This window comes from Lipophrys pholis, assembly GCF_963383615.2.
Source record: "Lipophrys pholis genome assembly, chromosome: 9".
Lineage (NCBI taxonomy): Eukaryota > Metazoa > Chordata > Actinopteri > Blenniiformes > Blenniidae > Lipophrys > Lipophrys pholis.
Genome location: NC_137639.1, coordinates 4,560,513 through 4,575,760, shown reverse-complemented (window position 1 = coordinate 4,575,760; position 15,248 = coordinate 4,560,513). Strand labels below are relative to the sequence as shown.

The 15,248-nt window shown below is 45.8% G+C and overlaps 1 protein-coding gene across 1 annotated transcript in view; it reads right to left on the bottom strand.

Moving 5' to 3' along the window:
- Positions 1-15,248, bottom strand: part of adgrb1a (adhesion G protein-coupled receptor B1a) — a gene marked incomplete at both ends in the record, with an annotated part of 135,638 nt that overhangs the window by 80,587 nt on the left and 39,803 nt on the right. Inside the window, 9 exons of the mRNA XM_080472434.1 lie at positions 238-432; positions 976-1,082; positions 1,167-1,268; positions 1,344-1,508; positions 1,739-1,903; positions 2,355-2,519; positions 2,908-3,075; positions 4,922-5,026; positions 5,656-5,814. Of these exons, the coding sequence (XP_080328560.1) occupies positions 238-432; positions 976-1,082; positions 1,167-1,268; positions 1,344-1,508; positions 1,739-1,903; positions 2,355-2,519; positions 2,908-3,075; positions 4,922-5,026; positions 5,656-5,814 (1,331 nt within the window). The remainder of the gene's footprint in view (positions 1-237; positions 433-975; positions 1,083-1,166; positions 1,269-1,343; positions 1,509-1,738; positions 1,904-2,354; positions 2,520-2,907; positions 3,076-4,921; positions 5,027-5,655; positions 5,815-15,248) is intronic.

Sequence of the window (15,248 nt, the reverse complement as noted above, 5' to 3'; positions counted from 1 at the left end):
CACACACACACACACACACACACACACACACACACACACACACACACACACACACACACACACACACACACACACACACACACACACACACACACACACACACACAGACACACACACATGAACCACTCCGTATTTGAACTACTATAACTGGGGATGACACAATGCGCTTGTATAACGCAGCCAACATCTTGGTTGGGACTTGGACAGCAGCATGAAGTCCCACTACACTGTATTCACCCTCATGTCTGCACTGCTGGGGCTGTAGTAGGCCCTCCTGAAGATCTCCGTCATGTTCTTCAGCACGTCCACAATGGCCAGCAGGTCGCCGCTGTAACTGGTGCCATCACTGGACGTCACCCTCAGCTTGGTCATCACTTCTGAAACGCCGTCTCCCACCAGGCCGCGCTGGGCTTTGGACAAATGTTCCCGGGTCTGAAGGAGGAGACGAGCGTTTAGCTACACAGAAAACAGATAACACAGCCAGCCTGTTTGAAGGAGAGTGAATGAGGTGATTTGATCTAACAGAGGTCACGTCCTGACTAACAATTCAATGATGGATGACAACTGAAGCCAATCAAATGGCTGCAAATGAAATGAATTTGATCAAAAAGTTAATTAAGATTTGTCTTTAAAATACATTTAGTTTCACAACATTAACGTTGATTGACCTTCACTTTCAGACAGGTACCCAAAGATAGTGCTCGGAAATAATATGAATACTGATGTGCTTAGTATGTATCTGTAGTTTTTTTAATTATTATGCCTTAATCAACCTGACACACATCCAGGACACAGTCCACATACGATTCTATCTCTTCTGATGAGATAGACTGTTCTCTTGTTGGACAGAAAAGCCTTTCAAGGTTTTATTAGTTTCTTGAGGTTATGTATGTCTGTATTCGAAAGCTGATGTTGGTTTGTAGAAAAACTTGCAGCCAGTCTGCAGCGGTCTATAATCCAAGCTTTCATGCTCACCAAAGTCTGAATACTGCGATAGTCGTTGGAGATGCATTTCATGTAGGTGGGATTCTCCCAGTAGGCGATGCCCTCCTCATCCAGGCTGCAGCGCCGCAGAATCAGCCCTGAGCGGTCACACAGGACACTCGGTTGGACCTTCATTCAACACTGGCCGTCAGCCTGTGTGAGGATAAAGTGTGTGAGCTCACCCATGGCGTTTGGAGGACAGCGCACCGCCGCCGTGTCCCCGGCGGGAGTCATTTTCCAGACAACGTTGGAGAAGTTGTCCTCACTACATATTTCATGAGGTTCTGTTGAGAAGGAGAAACATGAGTAAGTCAGGTGAGCTTGAGTTTGAAACAGCGACGCTGCAGGACTCCACTGACCTGGACATCGCTTCTCATTACAGCGCCGGACCTCCTCTCGTTCTCCAGGACACTGCTCTCCTCCAAAGAAAGGACCGTAGCAGATCCGGTTCCTCTGTTGACTTCCCCCTCCACAGGTTTTAGAACAACCAGTCCACAATGACCACGGCTGCCACTTCCCATCCACTGACAGAGAAAGGACCAAGAAGAGGAAACACTTCGTGCTCACTGCAGTTCCATCAAGAATCAGAACTCAAGTTTCAACTTCTACCAAGCACAGAATAGGATGTGAGTATGTGAAGTTCAGTGGACTTAGTGGAACACACATCATCCTAGAGATCCCTGAATGTAGAATGTCAAAGCTGGTGAGAGAGTTTAATCAGTCCAATCTAGTCCTGGCAGTGGTGCAGTCTTACCCGGACATTCTCCCAGGAAGCAGTCAACAGTCTCCAGCCAATCTCCTCTGCACTCGGACCCCCCATACGAGGGACCGTTACACTCCCGAGTCCTCTGCATGGTCCCGTTAGAGCACGAGGACGAACAGGAGCTCCAACTGGACCACTCGTTCCAAACTCCATCCACTGAGGGAGGAGGAAGGAATGTAAGAATGTAAGAATGTAAGCAGAAGAAATAAGAAACAAATCACAATTCTACAACTTGTAACTGGTAAATACCACTAAGTAGTGGGTGTAGAAAAGAGCTAAAGAGTAGGGACCCAATATTTGTACCACTGTTAAACCACAGAACATTAAAACAACCTCCCTCATGACAGCTACCCAAACATATTGTTCTGGAGTTGAAATATTTTGCGACATTCAGTAATGAAGTGAGCGGTTTGCGGTATATCGCTTAAAAGAATCTTTCTACTTTGTCAAACTTGGCTAATGGCTATGTGAATTGGGTGTGATTGTCAAATGTTATAATTGAATTACTGGGAAAGTAAAAATGACTGCCAACAAGTTGTTTATGTTAGTTGTATGCCACATGGAGCTGTGAACACCTTCTGCCTGGTATTTTCTGTTTGTTTCTCACCTGGACAGACAGCTATGTTGCAGAATTTAGTTTGCTCATCAGGACCATCGCAGGGATCCCCCCCAAATTGTGGGGGCGTGCACGTGCGTGCCCGGGACCTGTAGCCTTGGCCACAGGTGGACGAACACAAACTCCATGGTGACCACTCGTCCCAAGCGCCGTGCACTGCAATCAGAGCAGCTAGAGTGTGATTTATAGACAGATCGACAAAGCACAACATGTGACGGTAACTCACTGAGACACTGAACTGTTAGGCTGGTATTCCTCAGGGCACTATTAATGTATGGTGCTTTTTCCTTCCTGGGTGGAGGAGTCTCCCTGCCTGTCAGTTTGTATGACAGCCTGAGAACTGCTTGGAATCTCTTACACCAAGTGGAAATTGAAGGGAAAAGCCTCTTTTATAAGGGTGTGTTGGAATTCATCCCAGAGGCCCTGATCGTGCTAACTACCTGCAGAGGCGAGTCAGGTGGGTCTTGCATGGGTGAAGCAAGGTCCAGGAGAGGGCTGGGCAAGCGCAGGAAGGTGGCAGAAGATGGTGAAGAGGGGGGCTTACCTGGACAAATGGCTGAGTTGTTGCAGGGTCTCTGCTCTCGCAGTGGCCCACTACACTGGGTGCTGTAGGAGGAGGACACACAGAAACGAGTGCGACTCTGCCAGCCCTCCCCACATGTAGCAGAACACACACTCCACGCTGACCACTCCTCACCTGAAGCTGAGTCTACTGAGGAGGAAGGGATGGGCAAAGGATGGGAAGATAGAGGGAAAAGGGGAGGAGAAGGACAGGAGAGGGCCATAACTAATTATCATGCAGGATGTAGCCTCTGTGGCCAAAAGAAGAAGGGTTGCGGTGCGAGAGAGGGGAGATTCGAGCTGTGCCACATTTGAGGAGCCGTCTCTGTCAAAGGCCTGTGGATGAGACTGCTCTGGTCCAAAGGTCTCTTTCAAATGACTTGAAAATCTTCCATTGCAGACATAACTGATGTTCCTGGAGGGTCCCCAGTCCTCCAGACAAATCCACATCCATCACACGAAAAGACAGAAAACTGAACAAAAGCTTTTTTTTGCTGATAAGAGCAGCTTTTTCTGACAACGCTCTGTCTGAATACGTAGACCAGGACCTGCAAAAGAGACAGCTCCTGAAATGGATCTCAGCTTCCAGTCTGATTGTCTCTACTCATCTCTGAGGCTTGATGTCATACCCTTTGCATTGACTTCCAGTGGAAGTGAATGCCACTCACTGAGGATATGTCAGTCATCTTTTCACTGGCCGTTGCCTGCTGATTGAAGTGGTCGGTTGACCAGTCGGGGGAATTGGACAGTCACGGCTGGTTAAGCAGGGAAAGGAAAACTAAGCAGGAGAAGGGGAACCAATCAGCATGTTACAGTGATACTTCACCCCAAATCTAGATGCAGAAATACACACACCCAAATAAAACGGGTAACCGCAGGCCTTAATGTGACCTATCCCACAAACCAAAAAGTTGTGTTCATATTGGATTCAAGCAGTTGTAATTCAATGAGTTCTGAGCCAAGAATATTTCAATTCCATCCACTGAGCAGTCATTTCACCACATGACAATCGTGACATGTTGGGGAATATAATAAGGAGGCTGTTTTTCAAGCAGCTGTGTCTGGATCTGTTCCTGAAGAGCCCTGTCCTCAGTGTTCTTGATGGCTACCTGCTTCATCACATCAGGATCTTTTCTTTAGAGCTTGGTGAAGACAGAATCATCTGAATGACTATATCATCACATAGCTTCTGAGAATGACCCGTAAAGAGCCCCCCATTGCAGCAGGAACCTAAAACATGCAGGGCGGAGACCTGCAGGACCAGGGTTTGAAAACCCTGATTTAAAGAGCTGAGGAGAACAACACATGAATTCAAAGGTATCACTGGCAGACACTAAGTCTGAGCTATCCGCTCCCTCAATCTGATCAGGGAGATAATTAATTTGTTTTGTACTTTCTGACTAACAAGAAACATGTCTTCTGTCGGACGGTACAGCTGGTTAGGGATAGGTGGAGCAGGTTTTGTGACTCGGACACATGAATAAAGCTCCAGGGAACCATTAGCACACCACAAGCAATGAGATTATCTGGTTCCGTCAGTCATTCGCAGTCTACAGCTACAGATTAGGTTAATCTGCGCTGATTGAAGCTGAGTAAAGCTCATTGAAATCCACCTTCTCGAATACTTTCAAAGAAAGAATGGGTCACGGTTTGTTGAACGATGTGTCTGGCTCAAGATTTTGGGAGAAGTATCACTGAACAGAGAGGGAGGACTCCATTCAGATCTTGTTATCCAGACAGGGCACAGTGTCCTGTTATAACCTCACATAAAATACACTTCCACTATGTTTCTTCAGGGTCCATGTTGGAAGTAGTTCACTGCGTACGAGGCACTGTCATGGGAGATTTTGATAGATGTGTATTTTTGGGGTGAGTGTGAGTCTTTTGGTCTCTGTGGGTGTTGTGTTGGTGATAGTTTATGTTCCAGGAGTGTGGGGTGTAACCCAAGCTGCCACAGTGACTGATGCATGGGATCCCTCTGCGTCCCGTTGTCTTACCTGTCTGAGGGCTCTGTTGTCCGGGGCGTGGCTTGTCTATGTCATCACGCTTGCGGCTGTCCACCGAGCGAAGGGACTGGCTGCGAGAGAGATGGCGACCCTTGCCTAAAGGAGGGTGAGGCAAGGCCAGGGGAGGAGGGGGCGGGGTTAGCATCCAGAGCTCCTTGATCAATAGTTTCTATTCGGGACACAACCGTGACGTGATTGGTCACCCAGAAAAGCATCAGCCAAACTTGGGACTTGTGTTGTGCCATCACTGTTGATGTGTGTGACGTGTGTGCAGAGCTTTGTTTTCAAATGTCTGTGTGTTCAGGACAACCTATAAAACATCACTACTGTAACGACGAGCTGCCTAGTAAGGACTAATATCAAGGAAAAACCTCAACAGGAAAATAAGACGAGTGCGTTTTGGTCAAGAGCGTTGTGTGTCCCTTTTGGTGGTTGTGATGATGTTGACATACTGCGCATGTGTGGCCTTCAAACAGGCTGACCATGCCACTCCTAATTCATCGATCAAAGTCCCCTTTCCAACATGCACTCCTTAAGTCAACAGTGACTTATCGAGAATGGACACACAGCTGATGAACTGGATGTAGGACAGGAACGTGAGTCGAACGGAGCAGTAAGCACACACTTTGCACACACCACTTGTGTTTACCCACAAAGCTTTAAGAGGCCTTGCTGACAGACGTAGATGTGCGCACACACACAGAGACAGAGGGAGAGGAGTGTACCTGTGCAGGACTCGGAGGTGCATTGTCGTCCCTCCTCCACGATGCCCTCGCAGAGGTATGACTCCTCTGGATGGGACTGACAAGTCCGAGTCCGGGTCTGCATCCCGCCTCTGCAGTCACCGCTGCACTGTGCCCACTGGCCCCAATCACTCCAGCCCCCTGGAAACAGACACACACACACACACACACACACACACACACACACACACACACACACACACACACACACACACACACACACACACACACACACACACACACACACACACACGATTTTTGAGCAGCTAAAATCAAAAGCAGAGATTTATTTAATAGTCGTCGAGTTCATGTGGTTATTTCTCATCCTGCAGCTCCAGTCTGGAAAGCAGCAAAAGCATGTGAGAAGAAGCGTTATAAAGAACCTTCTGTTCTATTTAAACTACACAATAAAGTGCCAAAACATGATATCACAACAACTTCTATAAATGTAACTACCACCCCCACTGTAGTCTAAACAAACTAAAGAGCCTGCACACGATGAGCATGACTTCCTGAGAAGATCCTGGAGAAACTGTGCAACAGTAAAGTAGGTATTTGTGTGGGTGATCAACTTAAGTCAAACCGAGACAGACATCACATGCAAACTGGAAAATGTCATTGAATTTCTGACATGATTTCTGACTTCCTTTCTCCACATAGTTATTGGTTTACTGAGTGACACCAGGTGAAAACTCACCTCACTTCCTTAAGTTGCAGTCAACCTTTGATGTGGAATCAGTTCATGAAATTAGTATTTTCTTTATTTCCTTTATTTCCTATTATTTCCAAGGCCAATTAAAACTTTTTTTTTTTTTAAACTCAAAGAAAACAACTAAAACAAAACAAGGAAGGACCAATGTTATTAAACAGAGTCCTGCATAGCAAGTGGAAGACAAACAGATCAAATGCAGTGTACGTATTTTCACAATATGAGATTAAATGGCCGTTTTTTTTAATCCTATTGATTGGGATTTTCTGATGAGTTCGCATGCTGTCGTCATGTCTGTTCCCAAAGTGTCCAAAGATTAGCCCAAGCACAAGGAAGCGTTTTTAGGCTCTGCCCACCAGCTGGACCATTGGAAGCTATCCCCCACATGGGGGGTTGAGGAGAGTCAATATCACTTTTAGGCAATGTCAATGATTTTTTTCTCCTGTGATAGTTTCTTAGGCTGATCGAGTATATCCATCCATCCATCCATCCATCCATCCATCCATCCATCCATCCATCCATCCATCCATCCATCTCTTCCACTTTATCATGTTCCGGGCTGCAGTCAATCAGAGCTAACAGTGGTTGAGGACAGCTACACCTGGAGAAACCACACACTGACACCTCAGGGCAGTTTAGGGACACTGAGGCTCCGTTTACAAAACAACGGAAACGAGTGTATCCGCAAAACATTCTTCACTTTTGGGGGGTCCGTTTACGTGACATCGTTGTGTGGATCCACTATATCCGCAAAGTTTTTATAGCGGCTCCCAAGGTGGAAAGAGTCTTTCCTGGTCGCTATTCCCTCATGCAGAGCCTGCCGGAGGCTATGGGGCCTGTTACTGCGCATGCGCACCCCCACCCCCCCCCGTTGAAAATAGTTGCTTCTGCTCATCTACTTGTAAACAAACAAGGCCGACCTGTATTGGTTTGACTCGCGGTCCGTATTCTAGTGTTATGCTTCATATCAGTAGTTTTATAGTTGAGACTCACCCCTGAAAGCATCCGATGTGTCATCAGTCCATACGGATGTCGGATTCTCTCCATTTTCTTCACATTTCTAGTGTATTGTTCTCTGCACACGTCTGTGTGGTTTCATTACAAAATCAAGCAGCAGCGCCCTCCTGTGACGCGTTGTCAGTGTGTCCACTGCTGCAGTGTAAACGCACTCTGATTAACCTCATATCATGTGCTTGGACTGTGGCACACAGAGAGAACATGCAAACTCCACACAGAAACACCTGGTCTATATTTGAACCCATGACATTCTCATTGTGAGGATAGAGTGCTAATCACTGCACCACTATGAAGAGAAATCATTGTATATAATAGAATAGTTCAGCCAACCGGAAAGCATTTATAATTCAGGAGAAAAAAATCACTGCACGGTCAAAGAAAAATAAATGAAGGTGAAATGATTGAGGCTTTTTTATCTGAGTCCTCCGTTTACCACCACACTACACCAAGGTTTAGTCTCACAATGATTATTTCAACACCGGTATAAAATCAACACAGGATTTGTTCTTTGATTTCTCTGTTGAAGGATTGCAGGAGGTGAAGGTCCACGTGTTTGAAGGCCTGCATGACATAAAGTGACCGTTCTGGTTTAAAACGCTGCCTGTGGGCAACAGATTCCTCCTCGGCTCACCGTGTCAACGTGTATTAGTAACTGTGCTTCATCACGACATGATGATTATTTACTGTGTGGGAATACTCTGGTACAAAGCTAATGGTACAACAAGGTACAAGAAACGTCTGGTCAAATGAATAAAAAAGTAAAGTTTTCACTGTGAGTGGCTGAATCCACACACGTACACACACGTACACACACACAAACACACACACACACACACATCTTATATAAATACTTCTTTGGACAATGGGAGGATTCCAGAAAAGCCAAGGAAATCCCACACACAGAGCGATGGCATGCAGAGTGCATACAGAGACATGTAATTAAAGCAGAGTGTGGGGAGAGAATGCACCACCACGCCGCCCTGCAGGCCCCTGGATGTCATATCTAGCTGTCATATCATAGCGATAGAGAAAACACATTCACCTGCATAACTGGCAGATAAATCAGCTGCCACCTACATATGGCGGCTGGTTAGATGATGATTAATGAAAACCAAAGTATTCATAAGTTATGGGGTGAATTTTATACTGCAGAGGCTCAGATACACAGCTGAGGTCTGTCAGCTGTAGTGTCAAAGCACATCAGAGGCTTGCACTACGAACTGGGATTATACCTGGACATCTCTGTTACCTAGATTAACATATCTGGATATCTCTTTGTAAACTGGTTAACTTACCCAGACATGCTCTATTCTGATAAGCGTTGACGCGAAGCAGGTTGTCAACTCGGTAATTCAACCCAGGGTTTTCCCATTGAGATAAGTGTGCACGCACATCAAAGGGGTGGAGTTTGGAATCTGACCAATCACCAACGTGGAGAAACCCTGCAGAGCAGTTTACGTAATGCAGAAGTAATTATTCACCAAAAACAAGTACGAATTCAAACACACCAACTAGGCTAAAAGCAGCACTGTTGCCACAGCTAAAGCCAGGAAGGAATGCTGCAGAAAATCGGCAACTCTGTTATTGTGTGACTTTGTGAGATTATACGATATTAATTCATCAGATGATATAAAGGGACAGGCATGATACTGTGATCACTCAATGTCAATTTATTTGGGCACAAACTTGTCGGGCAGAGCTTCCGCACTACTTTTCCTTTATTTATTTATTAAGTTGTTTTGAGGCTCCACCCCTGTGTGAGCACGTTTTGTGTTGGAGTAGTATGGAGAATCAGAGTTAATCCTGAAGTTACCTTCGGAAGGAGAAAATCCTGAATCGTAGTTTAGGCCTCTGGTGAACACACACACACACACACACACACACACACACACACACACACACACACACACACGCACACCTCCAGATGTGTGTCCTCTGTCAGTTGAGTCCAGCTTTGAGGAGAAATGTGTGTGTTTTTGTGCATTTGGAATCACAGCTGTGTGTGTTTGTTGTCTGTACACTGACCAAGTGTCACCAAACTACTGACTGATGCTTTGGAATTCTAATGTATGGTGTTTCCTAATTAGTGAAGACTGAAATGTCTTTTGAAGCCCACCAGATGACCCTCAGTCCACCAGAGGACCCTCAGTCCACCAGAGGACCCCCAGTCCACCAGAGGACCCTCAGTCCACCAGAGGACCCCCAGCCCACCAGAGGACCACCATTGGTCCTTTGACATGTCTCTACTCATCACCAAGATCATTAACCATTCCCTCCTTGCTGGCCACATCCCATCCCAGTTAAAAACTGCTACCATCAGACCACTCCAGAAAAGCACACTCTGGATCCGATAGTCCTCTCCAACTACAAACCACTGTCCAATCTTCCATTCCTGTCAAAAGCTGTACAACCAGAAGAGCCTACAGTACCTCCAGAACAGTCACTCAGGATTGTGATGAGGGTGTACAAACATGATCACATCACCCCATCTTAAAAGCTGTTCGCTGGCTCCTTGTCCCATTAAGAATTGAGTACAAGGTCTCCCTCCTCACCCACCAGTGCATCCACGACCGTGCCCCCCTTACCTCCAGGAAGTCCTCACCCCCCACACCTCTTCCTGTACCCTCCGCTCTGCATACAAAAACACCCAGAACAAACCTCCGCACTATGGGTGATTGGTCCTTGTCCTCTTCCTCCCCTAAGGCTGTGGAACTATAGAGCATCTTCCTCTCCCTCACATCCAGATAACAGAGCATCTTCCTCCTTTAACATCCAGATTATAGAGCATCTTCCCCCACTAACATACAGGTGTGGCAGAGAGGTGATTAAGCCCTGATGTGAATCAGGTGTGCTGCCTCACCTCTCTGCCCATAAAGGAGGAGCCGCTCAGACACTCGGTGTGACAGACTGGAGAGAACAAGCAGACGTGTCTGATGTTTAGTCTTCGGTTTGAGTTATTTTAATAAAATAATGACTTTTGGAACTCCTGACTCTGTGCCTCTGTGGGGGAACCCGGCAGTGGCGTGCCCTCTGCCACAACAGGTTATAGAGCATCTTCCTCCCACTAACATCAAGATTATAGAGCATCGTCCTCCACTAAAATCCAGATTATAGAGCATCTTCCCCCTGTAACATACAGATTACAGAGCATTTTACCCTTCTAACATACAGATTATAGAGCATCTTCCTTCTGTAACATCCCGATTACAGAGGATCTTCCTCCTCCATCATACAGATTATATAGCATAACCACCCACTAAACCCAGATTATAGAGCATCTTCCTCTTCTAATCCAGATTATAGAGCATCTTCCGCCTGTAACGTGCAGATTATAGAGGATCTTCTTCCCTCTCACTGCTGTGAATTCAGATGAATTCAATAAGTGAATCAATAAACAGATAGACAAAGAGCTGACATGTCACAGGAACACAACAATAATCCAGGAATGTTCCAATTGACAGACAACAACAACCACTGAGAAGAAATCAAAAGCAATGCAGTTTACTTTCACCAAACTTCAGTAGCTTGCACAGAGGTGAACATGATTTATCAGTAGTTCTGAAAGATCTGATCTTGAGATATTTGACAGTGCAAACAGTGTGAGTGCTGTGGAGAATTAATGGTGGTGCAGTTTCAGTCAGCCTGTGTGACTCAGCACAGGCTGACACGTGCTCAGTGCAGACATGTTTACACTGCCACATATTGACTGCTGCACTCGGGAGCATTCATGCCAGTTCTGTCACCAGAAGCATAATGTCGTCAGCGTGATGAGCTGTCACCATCATTCAGAAAAACCTGGATGTTCCAACATGTCTATCTGAGACTGAGCTTCTGTTTTAAGGCAGCCAAAATTGAAAAGACGCCAATTAATACAGTAGAGAATGGATTCAAAAAGGCTCAAAGAAAACCTCTGTGCTGTGCTGTGAGGCATTATATTCAATAAGAGCAAACTTATTCAGTTCAAAGTCAAACGTTGAAAGCTGGTAAAACAGTTGTTAGTGCGCCACACATTGACCCTGTGTGACCAATTCTTTAGTCACCAGGAGCAAACACTCTCTCCTCTCCTCTCAGCCCCGGTCATAATTACCAACGACCTCCTCAGTGCAGCTGACTCTGGACTGCTTACGATTCTCATCCTCCTCCACCTCAGTGCAGCACTCAACACCACTCCCACCCACTCCTGGACCGCCTGGTCGGCATTGGGATCACTGGTGCTGCACTGTCCTGGTTCACGTCATACCTCACTGACCGCCAACAATTGCTGTAATTAAGTAATCACAGGTCTGGTTGTGCGGAGTGATTAACTGGGTGTCCTCCTGGGGTTAGTCTTAGGTCCACTTCTTTTCCTTATTTACCTCAGTCCCATGGGGACACTCTTTTGTCACCACAGAGTTTATTTTCATTGTTATGCCGATGACACACAGGTTGAAATCTCCTCCAAACCCGGCGCTGCCATCCCTCCGTCCTGCCTCATCACCTGCTGTGAAGGCAGCTGGAGCAGGATGAGCAAGAACCTTCTCAAGCAACTAAATTCATCCTCATCAAAGCACAACACATAGTTTATTTTATATATATATATATATGTTTTATCATTACAACCTGATTCTGAAACATAATTAACTAAAAAAAACAAAAAACAAGCATGCATCTAAAAAGTTTGTTGTAAATATATGGAATTATGTATTGTATTAATATATTACAATGTATTAAAATACATAAGGAATTGCTGCTTTTTATATATTTAAAAATGTATGAAAATATTAATATTTCATTTTAATATATATTTAATAATTTATTCAATACACTTCAGAATATATATGGATGTATATATTGACATATATATTGAAATATATGTAATAATACATTTAATGGGCTGAATGTGCCCCTAAAGGCATTTTGATACATAATAGAATATTTTTTAATCCAGTGGTTAAATGAAAATTACGAATAATTAGGAATGTATCCATAAATATAAGCAGCAATTGACCATATATATGGAAATATATTATTTAATATATTGCAATACATTTTCCAATATATTACAATGTATTTGTAAGGGTCAATACTTACAGCATTTAGCATTTTTCATAGCCCAATAAAAATGCTGTAATACAGTGAAGTCCACACCCTCTCCTGAAGTCCACAACCTCTCCTGAAGTCCACACCCTCTCCTGAAGTCCACAACCTCTCCTGAAGTCCACACCTTCTCCTGAAGACCACACCTTCTCCTGAAGTCCACACCCTCTCCTGAAGTCCACACCCTCTCCTGAAGTCCACAACCTCTCCTGAAGTCCACACCTTCTCCTGAAGACCACACCTTCTCCTGAAGTCCACACCTTCTCCTGAAGACCACACCCTCTCCTGAAGTCCACACCCTCTCCTGAAGACCACACCTTCTCCTGAAGTCCACACCTTCTCCTGAAGTCCACACCTTCTCCTGAAGACCACACCCTCTCCTGAAGTCCACACCCTCTCCTGAAGTCCACAACCTCTCCTGAAGTCCACACCTTCTCCTGAAGACCACACCTTCTCCTGAAGTCCACACCTTCTCCTGAAGACCACACCCTCTCCTGAAGTCCACACCCTCTCCTGAAGACCACACCTTCTCCTGAAGTCCACACCTTCTCCTGAAGTCCACACCTTCTCCTGAAGACCACACCCTCTCCTGAAGTCCACACCCTCTCCTGAAGTCCACACCTTCTCCTGAAGTCCACACCCTCTCCTGAAGTCCACACCCTCTCCTGAAGGCACAGTGCTAACCCTCCACCTGCCATATCATCTCAACGATGTAAGTTTTTCCATATAATTCATTTACGCTATGCTGCTTATTGCATCACTGTGCAATGCCAATATTGTGTGTATGTTGATGAGGAATTAATGAATTGACACTTAACTTTCCGGCTCACCCACTGGATGACACCACCACACTCATTCAGGGTGTATTGTCAACAAACATGAATGCAGGAGAAAATTAACTGCAGTTTGGAACAAAGGACAGAAGCTTCGACACATGAAGGCTCCAGCGAGGCGCAGGGAAACACGGATTTGGTCTATTTACAACAAGATTTATTTTTCTGCAGGAGATAAGAGGAGAAATGAGCAGGCAGTGCTCCACAGTGATCAGAGCAGCAGACGGCTGGAGGAGCAGAGCAGTGCCGTGTTGTCTTTCTTCCTCTGCAAAGACATTTCATTACATTCTCAATAATTCAGGAGGGCTCTTTTGTCGGAACGGCAAAGTCAAAGTCACCTCCAGACGCCTTCCTCCTTCACCTCAGCAAATCCCTGCTTCACTCTGACCTGCAACACACACATAGAGCTTCACACCCCACTGCACACGTACGCACACACACACACATACGCACGCACGCACACACACACATTTGCACACACACACACACATGCTTCATGCAGGATCCTCCTCCTCTGAGTCTGTAATCAACTTTCTGAAAGTCACCTTCACCTTCGATCAGAAGCCAGAGGAAGAATCAACGAGCTTCTCCTGTTACAGCTCCGAGTCCTGCAGGCTGAAATCATCAAGAACTGCTACTGACACACACACACACACACACATACACGTGTGTGTGTGCGTGTGTGTGTGTGTGTGCGTGCGTGCGTGTGTATGTATTAGAGGAGCTGTAAAAAGGAGGAAGAATTGATGAATCATGATGTTGACAGATGTTAAGGAAACAAGCAAAAACACTGTGAATTGGGGTGATGGGTTGAAGGGGGTTTTATGTGGGTTTGGGGTTGATGGGGTGAAGGGGGGCTTTATGGGGTGAAGGGTTTTATGGGGGTTTGGGGTTGATGGGGTGAAGGGGGGCTTTATGGGGGTGACAACGGGGTTTGTTGGAGGGTGATGGGGGTTTGACAGGGGGTAGGCTTTTGTGAGGGGGGGGGGGGGGGGGTTATGGGGGTGATGGGTGGTTTGATGGGGGAGTTGAGAAAGACAGAGACAAGAGGATGTGAGAAAATAATCAGAGAAAACATGAAATGCAGGCGAGCGGTTCACACAAAGCCGTGTGGCTTGAATGAAGGATAAGGCGAGTGCTGACACCCAGAGGACAGAAGCAGTCAACTGCGCGGCAGAGATAACAGGCGGTGAAAGGAGGGGAGGAGGGGGAGGACAGAGCCAGATGAAGGAAGACAGGAACAGAAAGCCAAGAAAAATGTTAGGACAGATAAGAGCAGAGCCGGGGAATGGGAAAGGGGGAGGGGCGGTAAGCTTGTGTCAAACTCAACACAATGTTAGAAGCCTACATAATTGAAAATGCCCGTCTTCTAAAGGAAGCCATGATGGCTTCTTATTTATTTCCTATTGATTGCATGCTCACTTGCAGCAGAAAGAGATGGCGGTCACAATGTGACACTTCTCAGAGACAATATGCTGATGAAATAATCCCAGTGATGCTCACTATGACTGGCTGTGATGTGAATGCATTCAGCTAACGGCACTCTCACAGGCCTGCACTTCATTTATTCATTCATCCCAGTGATTCAGCCTATTAAACCTTCCTCACCTCTTCTCATGTGTCATTCCGTCATCTTTGCGCCCAGTCAACACATTGTCGTGAGGTGGATTTCTTTACATTACCACATTTTACAGTCAGCACACACTGAAGCACCGACATGTTTTCACCCCAGAGCAACACAAAGGTCAACTAAGTGATGGAAACAAGCTTTCAGAGTCACGAGAGCGAAAATAAACATGCTTTTCACATTGTTGCTCATTCAGCACATCTTCCTCCTTCAATACGACGACCTCCCTAAAGGCTCCTACCCACTGTGCACTTTTAACACTCTTCACAGCCCTCTATACTGTACGACACCAATCTAAATAAACGTAAGCCAC